This window comes from Mauremys reevesii, linkage group 8 (assembly GCF_016161935.1).
Source record: "Mauremys reevesii isolate NIE-2019 linkage group 8, ASM1616193v1, whole genome shotgun sequence".
In the NCBI taxonomy this organism is placed as follows: domain Eukaryota; kingdom Metazoa; phylum Chordata; order Testudines; family Geoemydidae; genus Mauremys; species Mauremys reevesii.
Window position 1 is genome coordinate 88,707,231 of NC_052630.1, and position 11,847 is coordinate 88,719,077.

The 11,847-nt window shown below is 37.4% G+C and overlaps 1 protein-coding gene across 11 annotated transcripts in view; it reads right to left on the reverse strand.

The window, feature by feature from the left end:
• LRRC7 (leucine rich repeat containing 7) overlaps positions 1 to 11,847 on the reverse strand; it is a 345,675-nt gene that overhangs the window by 46,801 nt on the left and 287,027 nt on the right. For 8 of the 11 annotated variants that reach the window (XM_039484891.1, XM_039484895.1, XM_039484892.1 and 5 more), the window contains 2 exons: positions 5,873 to 6,022; positions 439 to 558 (listed from right to left, as the gene is read on the reverse strand). In XM_039484891.1, coding sequence (XP_039340825.1) covers positions 439 to 558; positions 5,873 to 6,022 — 270 coding nt within the window. Of the gene's footprint in view, positions 1 to 438; positions 559 to 634; positions 804 to 5,872; positions 6,023 to 11,847 lie in introns of those variants that run through there. The other 3 variants (XM_039484901.1, XM_039484896.1, XM_039484902.1) reach the window with 3 other exon arrangements.

An 11,847-nucleotide genomic window follows, 5' to 3' on the forward strand; every position in this document is an offset into this window, starting at 1 on the left:
TATTCATAAACAAGTTTACCACCAATGGTCAAATTGTCAGCAAGCCTTAAGCTGGTCTCTTTCTCCACACTTAGTTTTAAATTACTGCACCCTAAGAATGTAGGAATCTGAATATTTTGTGCAGGTACAGTGTGCAGCTATTTGCCCAGCTATCTAGTTTGTGTATGCAGAACTACTGGTACATGCACCCCCTTTTGCAAACATAGTAAATTAACTTGGCATAATTGAGCTCAAAAAACAGGTTAGGATTGAAAATATGACCCTCAGATTATTGATTTACAAGCTGTTTTAAGCCTTGAAGAAAAAGTGTATTGCCCCTATTCTGTGTCCTGTGAAGCCAACTGGTGTAGGGGGGTTGCTGCTGATTTTGGTGGGAGAAGGTGAAAACTTCCAGTACATAAGTGTCAGATTTTATATCATCATGTTGCTATTGGTTACCTTTTTAGTAATGGTTTCTGGTGGCACATCCCGCCTTCCAAGTGGATATGGATTCCATTGGCTACTAGCAGAAACATCTTCTTGTCCGTTGTCTAGGATATTGCTCTGCTGTGATGGGGTCTATCGTAAAAATGGTAGGATATACTTTAGTGCCTTGACAGATCACCCTATAAAACCACCACTTACTTTTGCCCCAAATCCACCTTGTTCAATTGCACAACATTTCATCTGTAATGGGAATCATTTTATGCTTTATCCCTATATCATGTTAATGTGTAAGAACTGTATACCTGCTGCAGTCTTGACTGTACTGTTGTCTATGGACCTTACTTTAAATTGGAGAACTTTAGATGCTCATTAATTATCTTGGCAATAATGAGAGAAGTGAGAAAATTAACTCAAATTCTGAAGTAATAGAACAGTAAATATTTTTCAGAAATTACATTTAACACAATAGTTTGCTATAGAATCACACAATCTAAAAGCATCTTACTGCTCATTCAAATTGTAAGTACAGTAAAGAGCAGTGAAAGAATGTATAAATATCTCACCATCATCTATAATGTAAATATGAAATGTTAAGCTTACAATGGATACTTTAAAAGGTTATATTTAATACTGACAATATTGAAGTTATAGTTGTCATACCTTGGGTTACCTTCTGCATTACTCTTACAGACCTCAGTTCAGGAAAGCACTTAAGCATATGTTTAAATTCCATTTAAGTCAATGGGACTTAAGCACATGCTTAAAATTAGGCACATCCTTAAGTGCTTTCCTGAATAGGATAGACTTAAGCACATGTTTAAGTGCTTTCCTGAACTAGACTCATACTTCTTTTATTCTCTTCTGTTCAACTCCCTCCTCCCCCCCCAACACATTTAATCCTGGTCATTTTCCTTCACTGGTGACTTTACACATCTCTTTTTCAGTTATTTTTGTGGTCTTCGTGTCCTATTCTATCTTAATCTAATTTTATTTTCCATTTATTAATTTTTTTAGTTAGGCTTAATTAATTTTTATTCACATAAATATAACTTGTCTGAATCCTTTCAAAATCCTGCCATCACAGGGCAGATCCAGCCACAGGAGGATTTCTACAATGTGGAGGATCCTCTGATGATACTTCTGCTGGCACAAATGCATGGCTAGGAGAAGGAGAGCATGGCTGAGAGTCCATTACCTTTGGCTGATCCCTCATCTATTGTAACAGACCCTTGGGACCATCAGCAGATAACATAAATTAAAGCAGATTTTAAACCACTCTAGTTTATGCCAGGGACTGGCCTGGTGCCCAGAAGGATAAGAGGAATGCAAAAGTTGCTTGGAGCCATTACCATACCACTTACGCTCTACTGTTTTCCTTGTTTGCAGTTCAGAATTTGGGCCACTGTTTCAGATTATTTCCAATTTATTCCCCCCCTCCGGAAACCCTTTAGATATCTGAGTACTGCCAATGCCTCCTACTCTGTTTCTCAGTTTGGCTGAATGAGGCTGCATGATTGCTATACCCTTGGAGACATGAAAATAAGATGTGTATCTTGTGAGATTATTCCAGTGAGCAACATTAGAAATAAAAACTTGCCATCGCATAGTCTCTATTCTGAGAATAAAAATACACAGAGAAAAGCAAATGTGTCATCCTTGTGATGTGACTAATTTCCACCAGTGCCTCTCATGGACTGAAATCCCCAGGGTTGCTCCTACTTTGTAAGACTGATAAGAACATTTAAAACAAATCATGCGCTATATGCTATTCAAAGGACTGTGTCTATATGACAATATTTTCTGACAAAGTAACATACTGTTTGATTGCTCCTAGGGGAGAGAGTAATATGATTTTGATACTGAAATTCATCTAAGCAACAATCCATACAGTGTAAAAAATAATTATCATATGAACTTTAAAACTGAAGGCATTCTTCTGAAAGAAGTTCCTTTTTTCACTGCAGAGAATGTGGTGCCATTTTTATATATGTGATGCCATTTTTGTTTTTTAAAGCTGTGGAATAAAGAAAAATGAGGCAGTTATTTACTGTTTTCTGTATAAGATTGGGAAAAATCTGTGATGATAGATCTTTTCATTTTTGACAGGAAAATGAATTTGACTGCTTATAAAGTTATTCATTTGACAGTGGCTGAATGAACTGCACATCAATAGAAGTTTTACACTTACTAAATCTAGATAAAAAGTAAGAAGCAACAGTTCAATGTGATAGTAGATGCAGTAGAACAGATTAAGAAAGATAAACACATCCCTAATTGTTTTCTTTGACTCTTTGAGCTGCTATTGGCCAGTTAGGCCTTAATTATGGCTCTTTTGAGTCTGAGCAACACTAGGGAGAAGGAAGAGGAGCAAACCATCCAAGTGGTATTGTCCGGATATATTACAGCTTTAAAAAGCATAACGCACATGATTCCTTCTTACTTTCACCAATGGAAACCAGTAACTCCTTTGGAGTCAAAGGAATTACGCTGCTGTAAATGAGAGGAGAAGGCCTGGAGTAAACAACTGATGTAGTGATTCTTGCTATAACTGCACAATAGGTATAACAGGCATTCTCCCTAGTATAGCAATCCTGGTATATAAGGGGCTGAGGCCCAGGTCCTCTCCTCCTACTCCAAAACACACCATTTATTGGGCCCTTAGCTCTCTGTTGAAAGCACTAGCTGCTTCCCCTTGATTCATAGCACTAGAAGCCAGATTGTATGTGAGTGTGCTGTGGGGACAAACTCCCTGCTACATCTCCTCCCTTTAATGCACCTACATATGGGAGGAATACTTTTGCTTCTAGAGTTTCTGTCCCTTGCCTGAGTTCTCAGAGTCAAAACAACAGATCCAGCTGAACATCAATAACTTAAGCATAGCATTGTTTTAAATGTGTTAAAATTTGCTCTCCCATCAATATATACTCCAATTAATGTCAGCAGGGATTACATTCATATAGAATGTATCCCTTTCAAAGCTTTTAAGTAGACAAATGTAGAATTGAAAATTAAGAATCCAATAAAACATTGTAGATGTTTAAACATATGATGGTGTTGTTTCAATCTGTCTAGATGTGGAGACAGCTGCAAAATGAAGTAAGGTTATTTTAATAACCAGGAAAATAATAAAAAAAATCTTAAACAAGTCAGAGAGAACGTAGCAAACGCTGCCACTGTCATTAAATTTGCAGGCTCCACAGGTGTGGATTGCTCACAGGCATTCAGTTTTCAGAAAGAAAAGGTTGATATATGTAAGCAATCTTTTTCCCTGTGAGATATGCATTCTGAATGTAAGAATTTCAAGCGATTTATGTTTAGTTATAAACATTCTACTGCATTACCCTTCTTTGAATAAAAACAGAATCAACATTTTCTGTGAAAACAGTCTGAATCCACAACACACTTCCAGACAATTCCAGAATTTCCAGTAGACACCTCTCAAAGATCTACACAGTGCCATTGGAAGATTTATAGTTTAACATTTAGTTCACGAATTATTTATGTCTTGCAGCCAGAAATACAAAATGTTCTAGAAGACATCAAGGAATAAAAATAAGCAGTATTAGGAATTCAAAGTATTACATCAGTACTAACTTTGTCGTTGCTTTGCAAATTGTATGGTAAGAGAATAACATTCTTCCACATTTTTTACGATGAGATTTTATGGTGGCATGTAGCAGATTGTGACTGAGTGCTTAACAGAAGGAATACTAGAGCAAGAGCTTGCAGAGTCCTTAGTTGCTGGTCACACGAATATGCATGTGGGGTCATATATCACCTAGATCCATACATATAACTCCCCATTGACCTGAATGCATTCAAGTCAAGTATAGCATATGACCTAATATTCTTGATGTGCATGATATATGAAATACCTCATTCTTAAATATACATGCATAAAATACCAAGGCAGTCTGGAATTACATGTCAAAGTGATTCCTTGTAATGACATGGAACAAGAATTAATATATCACCCAAAGATAGAGCAACAAACAGTCTTTGAAAGAAAAAATATGATAAATGCTGGAAAACTCCTTTTCTAAGTAAGTACCAATTAATATGCCAATTGTCATTAATTGTGCCACATTGGAGATGTACAAGTACAAATATGAAGGTTTGTAACACTCTGGATAAGCAGAAAGTGAGAGGCATAAGAAACTAACCAAATGTGAAAGGATAAGTTACTAGGTGCAGCTTGGCAATACAATGTGTGTATTTGTACTGTTGAAATATACCGGTTTGCTTAGTGGCTGGGAAATACAATACACTATATGTATTAATAGTTAGATCAGGCTGTCAGACTCCAGTTCAGCAAAACTTTTAAGCCACATGGGCTAATGTCAGAGCATGTGAGTAGTCACATTGATTTCATATGCATACGCATAAATAATATGACAGTTTGGAATTTTATGTCAAAATTATTCCTTGCAAGGACCTATCCTTACTTCAGTGAGACTACTCACGTGTGTTAAAGCTGAGACTACAGTCCCTTCTACATAATCCTATGAATATTCTGGCAAGATTTTAATGCGTAGTATTCTACTCTACTACTTCTTTCATGAACCATGTAGATTAGTAGATGTTTATACGTGTGTATGATACATACATACATGCATAAATATATCAATAATAGGTATGAAATCAGAGACAGAAAAGTTTGAGAATACTAATTTGCTTTTCTATATTCTCAATACTTAAAACCAAAATTTAAAAATACTGTAATTGTAGCTAGTAGGGGCTCAAAGCATGTCAGTGCTGTTACAGATAAATTAGTGGAAAGTGGAAAACCTTGGCTCCTATGATGCAATCTACATACATTCTTTAAAAAATGTCTATAGTGTCATTTCTAGGATTAAACATCTACAACAGGGATAGGCAACCTATGGCACGGATGCCGAAGGTGGCACACGAGCTGATTTTCAGTGGCATTCACACTGCCGGGTGCTGGCCACCGGTCTGGGGGGCTCTACATTTTAATTTAATTTTAAATGAAGCTTCTTAAACATTTTAAAAACCTTATTTACTTTACATACAACAATAGCTTAATTATATATTATAGACTTATAGAAAGAGACCTTCTAAAATGTTACAATGTATGACTGGCACACGAAACCTTAAATCAGAGTGAATAAATGAAGACTCGGCACACCACTTCTGAAAGGTTGCCGACCCCTGATCTACAACATGAAACATAATCCCAGCTCTATTCCCAGAACATATAATCAGGATAACATTAGTCTGCAACACAAGAGCAGAAAGCAGCAATGACAGCCATGTGAGCTGGTTAATCCAAAAAGCAAGGTTATTAACTAGGCAAACTATGGTACTAGCATCTTTGCTTTTTGGACTGATTACAGGGTATAAGCATGAAAAGCTAAAGCAGGAAAAAGCAAAGGGTATTAATTTATTCTGTGGTGTTGGTATATACTGGCTATCCCATACTTACTTTTGGTAGAGGTAGCTCTTGCTGAATTTGGTTTTCAAATTTAGATCTAGTCTGCAAGTTTAAAGTCATGCTTCTGCCTGCATGCATTGCTGACAAACTTCCAGAGTGCAGCATGCCAAGGTTAACAGTGTGGTGTTTGTAAGCAGCGGTCTGAGTAGAGGAAATAACCATGTGACAGGATATGAACAAACATGCTCATTGAATTAAGTATCACACAAACATGGTTAACTTCACAGGTTTTAGTTTAAGCAAACAAACAATACCAAGAAATAAGTAGCTTTTTTGATGCATGCACTCAGTTGAATAAAAGCACATACAGTACTGGTTATACATAAAATGAATACCATAAAAAGACTATAACACTGATAGCAAATAAAATATTTTTATACCTATAGTCTGAAAACTGTGGTATATTGTATGGTACAAATCCTTTTATGGATATAGGGCCAGGGATGCCCTACACTCCCAAAAATCTGTGTATCCGAAGTCCAGGGAAGTAATAGCAGGAAAACCCATACAAGAGGTCTCTGTACCATCTTGTGTGCTATTTAATTGATCTCTAAGGCAGCTCTTTGTGGAAGAGAAGATTTTGGTTGGGACAGACACATAGTAAATGGGTCTGTGCACACATGGACTAAATGGACCAAAATTCCACATAATAGGATCAGCTGGCTGGATCCACTACTGCCCCTTTCCTTTATTAGCAGCTACAAACCAGCTGCACAGGCAACCTGATATGTTTGGGTTGAGGATTCCATCAGTTAGCACAATATGTTTTCATTTGGAACAAAGACCTTTAACATGAAGTTTGTTACACTTCCTACATCTCCATAAAGATTGGTCCATAAAACTGATCTTGTGCAAAGTATCGTTATGGTCACAGTCTCACTTTCTGACTGCATGCTGCAAATTTACTATATATTAGATGACTGTCAATTGCATTAATCAATATGAACCTAATTTAATCAATCAGGATCTTCACTGCATGCTTTATATGAATGAATGTATTCCTTACACCAAACACAAATATTTAAAATAATTGTAAAGTGTGTCCTAAACCAACAAAATCCAGAAAATACAAAGTTTAGCCTGAAACCTCTGTCCTTAAGATACCACATTTTGATTAGGTATTATGTGGTCTCCAAACAAGGAGTAATTTTACATACCACAAGTACAGCAATGGAGGTAAGGAAGAAGTTTCAGTCTTCAAGATAAATTTTTTAAGTTTGTCTGTTTAAGCCTTAATGTTATTTTAACATGCATCATTCTTTAGTACATGAATAGCAATGGGTATCTTGACTTCAGAGTTGTTAAGATCCAGCATAAATTATGTATTTGGATACATTTTAAAAATGCATATAATTTACACATTAGACCACAGCAGTTTTTCAAAGCCGCTTTGGTTTATGAAACAAGCCCATACTTATAAAGTGTATTTTTTGCTGGATAGTCAAACCATGCATAGAAATATTATATCATCAGTACTAGATTTTGCATCGAAAATAAACATGCTCATCTTTCTACAGCTAAATGGGTATAACAATAATCTCCACACTGAAAAGCAGTAATTGTGCATGTCCAATGCTCCCATTACAAGTTAAATAAGCTACAGGTTTAATATTGCTCCCTAAAAACACCAATGAGGGTTAGAATACACTTTTGACAGTTTACTTATGTTTTTTTCCCTCTCTTAAAAAAGCTATGATGTATTTGTAATACACTATTGCCAAACAGTATCCAGAGCCTTTCAATGCTCTCTGAGCATTACTGAAAGGGTAGGGTTTCAGCAGTACACCCATATCACTTCTGACAAAACCATTAGCAGGTTTCTTTTTCTTTTTCTGTTTCTTTTTTTTTTGGTAAGGACTCCTGGAAATCAAAAGAGTTAAGCCTTCTGAGTTAGTTTTTCAATGAAGAGTGCTTATTACAGGCAAAATGGAGTCATGTGTGAAGAACTTCTGAAAGCCACTACCATCCCAAAGCTGGAGAAGAAAAGTCATAATGAGTCTGCCTTCAAAACCTCAACCAATCAATTATTTACTTTAATATGACTTCTGTTAGTGATTGTCAGAAGTAGAACTGACTGGAAAATTTTTGTTAAAACCATTTTCATTTAGAAAATACTATTTTGATTAAACTGATTTTTTTGTGAAATTGTATGGATTTTAGTGAAATTTCATTTAAAAATTGGAAATCATTTTGAAAATGTCAAAACATCCTATTTCAAAATTTTCATAACAAAGTTTTGATTTTTCATTTCAAAACATCCTTTCATTTAAAATTTACTTTATTTTTATAAAAATAAAAGGGGGATCAAAATTGAAAACTTCATATATATCAAAACAAAACATTTTGAGTGACCCTAAACAGTTTTTCCCCAGAGTTTTGTTCTGCAAAAAATGTCGGCTTTATGTCCCAATTCAGAATGAATTTTTTTCACAATCTCAAAATGTTTTGAGGGATGGAAAATCAATTTTCTGACCAGCTCTAGTTAGTAGTTTTCATTGGTTTGACTTTTTTTTTTAAAGTGATATGATGTTTGAAACCCCAATAAGTCATGAATGATACATTACCAACCACAGACCATATTCTGCATTAAATTATACCCCTATTGCACATCTGTAAACGAGAACAGAATTTGAACCCTTATTACAAAATCATTTCATTTATATAAAAAACAAATCTACTATCCAGCCATCCTTTATGTAAGTTAGATTGGTTTAAAAAAAAGGAAGATGAAAAACAGTATAATTTTTTTTAATTACCTTGTTTAATTTTATTTTAAAAGGCAATATTGCTTTGGCCTGTAGTCACCAGCCCCCAGCAACTCCTTCTTTCTTCTTCGAGTCTGCTTTGGTGTTTTTCAAATATTGGCCCTGATTTAAAATTGAACCTTTACTTACAAAACTAAACTGGGAGTACTGAATCCTAATCTGGATGGAGGGAAAACAAGTTATTTCCCACAAATTTGGCCATTTGAAGAGTGTTAGCCATTAGACATCAAAGATAAAGTCTAAGTCTGGTTGCCAAGATTTGGAGGTGGTTGAGCCTCTTTGGAAAGTAGATAATTTACCTTTCATTTGAAAATAAAAATTCATAGCAGCCAGGTGCCCGTTTTTCTTGCAGGCCTGTCTGACAAAGGATGCACAAGTATCCTTTAAAATGTGACCATCAGGGGTTCAAGCGGTGAGACATCAGTGGGAAACGTTCCATGTTTCTCTTTAGCCAATGTGGCACTCAGCTGTGCTTCAGAGGTAGCTTTGGTGCCATGAAACTTTAGGAACAGATTTTCTGTCTCCCGGCTGTGGCAGTACAGTAGGGCTTAATAAGCACCTTATGGGGTCACAAAAGAATTCCCTGCATGGCCTTATGCTGTCCTCCCTGCAATCTCCAGCACATGAGGATGCCAAGGGTAAGGAAAGGAGATATTATAGGGGACAGGTCCATAATGCATGGCACTATGGAGATTATGGCCTATGTTGCAGCACATAGATCATTCAAGATAGGCTATTGTATGTTAGCTATACAATTTATGCTGGGGGTAGGGTAACCATACATCCCATTTTGGCCAGGATAGTCCCCTTTTAAAGCCCTACCCCGGGTGTCCTGATTTTTGGGTCAAATGCCCAGTTTTGCCCCAAAAGTGCACCCTATTCAATGGGACATGGAAGAATGTTTGGGAAGGCGGGAGTAGGCTTGCCAATTGTGGTTGGATGTATTCCTGGAGGTTTCATCACATGACATAATGTTTAATTAAAGATTAGTCTAATTCCTGGAGACTCCCGGACAATCCTGGAGGGTTGGCAACCCTTGGGGGAGTGAGCAGCAAACGCCAGACCCACACAGTGGGGTTCAGGCAAGCAGTGATGCCAGGTGGCTTGGGACAGCCCTGCATGCAGATGGGAACGCAGGCAAGCAGCTCAGACCAGCTCTGCCTGGAGGGCTGGATGAGAGACTTGGGCGAGCCCCACACAGTATCCCATTTTCCCTTTGGGAAATATGGTCACCCTCGCTGGGGACCATTTTCGACACTAGAGCAGCCAAGAATCTGAAGTATGCTGTGACACAGAGGCCCCTTGGGGGTTCACTACGCTGTGTCAGCAACTCTTGTGAGGCCTGACATATTCACTACAGCTAATACTCGTCATGATATATATTTAAAAGGTGGCACGTAATATATCTCTGGAAAATGAATAACTCACTGATCATTAATATTCTTGCATGATGTATGCACTGTCAACCCACAAGGGATTACACAGATCTTCTGGAGTTATGACTAAAACGTGTTTAAACCAGGCATATCAGAAGGAGTTGATAAAACAGTCCCCCACACTCCCAGACAAAGGAATGAGGTTGTGTCTGCTTGCATATGTATTTCATCTAAATTGAGTAAGATGTGACCAAAGACAAAAGCATATTTGCATGCCAGGCAAACAAAGCCACAAGGAGTGCAAATGGGGAAAAAGCAATCACAGTATCAGTGAGAGATGGAGACTGAACCCCCAGGAAACCTTCCTGCCCCTCAAAGAAGAGTTAATGAACCTTGAGATATACTTTTCAAAGGTTTACTGGACTATAGAGAGAGGAACAGAAAACCCCTAAATTATTCTTCACCTGAGGAGACAAGGAAAACCAGCACCTTGGACTCTGTGGGGATCCTAAGAGCTAGTCACTGACTGCTGGAAAAGGAAGCTTACACAAGGTAGTTTCCTCACTGAAGACTGTAGCTTAAGTTACACCTTAGTCATTATAAAGCATATTTTGACTTTTGTTTTTTGGTAACCCTTTCTATTTTTACCCCACATCCTCACTTAAACCTCTCTCTTTTTGATTGAATAAGCTTGTTTTTACCTTTTATCTAAACCAACCAGTGCTGTGGTTGAAATAACAGTGTTTGTCAAACCCCAGTTAGATTAATGAGCTGCAGAGTATAGTCTCTTTAAAGGTGCAACAAACTTAATAAGATTCTGTGAGTGCTACAGTCAGAAGGACTGGACACTACAGAGCAGATGGTTTGGGGGAAATTCAGGACTGGGAGGGTCTTGGGGTCACTTGGCAAACAGTAACTAAGCAGTGGAAGCCAGGGTCTGACATGCATGCTTGTGTTGAGGCTGTTGGTGTCAGGGCTGTGAGCCACCATAGCATAGCACTTAAGGCACCCAGAGTTGCAAGGCAAGTGGTAACACACCTCTTACTGATCTGGGTTGAACCCAAAGTGTCACAGATGCAAAGGTGGGTGGCATAAAGCCATATTTGGTCCCTCCTCCCTGTGCACTTCCTAGAGGTACAGCCAGAGTCAGATCCTTACTCTACTTTTTAAGTGGAGTTCAGACCAAAAGTTGAAAACCTCGGTACCTATACTGCCATCTAAATGAGTTTTGAAAAGTTTCTTCAATTTTTTCCGAAGATACACCATGAAATAGCTCTGACAAAGCTGAATTGGGAACTTAATATTTTAAAGTAAAACTTACATTTTAAACCAGATTAGTAGTTTACATAGTATAATAGTTTTTCTGGTGGAGAAAGGAGGAAGCTGATGAAGGGGAAATGAGGGAAGAAAAAGGCCATTTTAAGACTCTTTGTTAGTTTGGCCACTCTTCACCCACTCTTCACCCACTAGCCATTATTAATTTTCACATTTTTCCATGAAGGTTATAGGGGAGTTGTAACATTGTTGTTTACATTCACTCCCCAGAGTTCCATCAAGGTTTGCAGTTTAGCATCCTTCAGTAGGAAGTGAGTTGGAAATGACTACTGGCCACAAACTACTGGGGGAAGGGCATTCAAAATCACAGGGGGACTGAAGAAGACTGTGTCCAATAGTCTGAGAACACAAAGAAGTCAAACAAATACAGCTCTGAAATACATTCACTCAAAATAGTAGAGAAAAGTTTTTGTAATAGTTTACTTACAATTTTTTGCTTTTGCTGCTATGAACTGTTTTACCTAATAAGGAGATATGTTGCATAAACTAC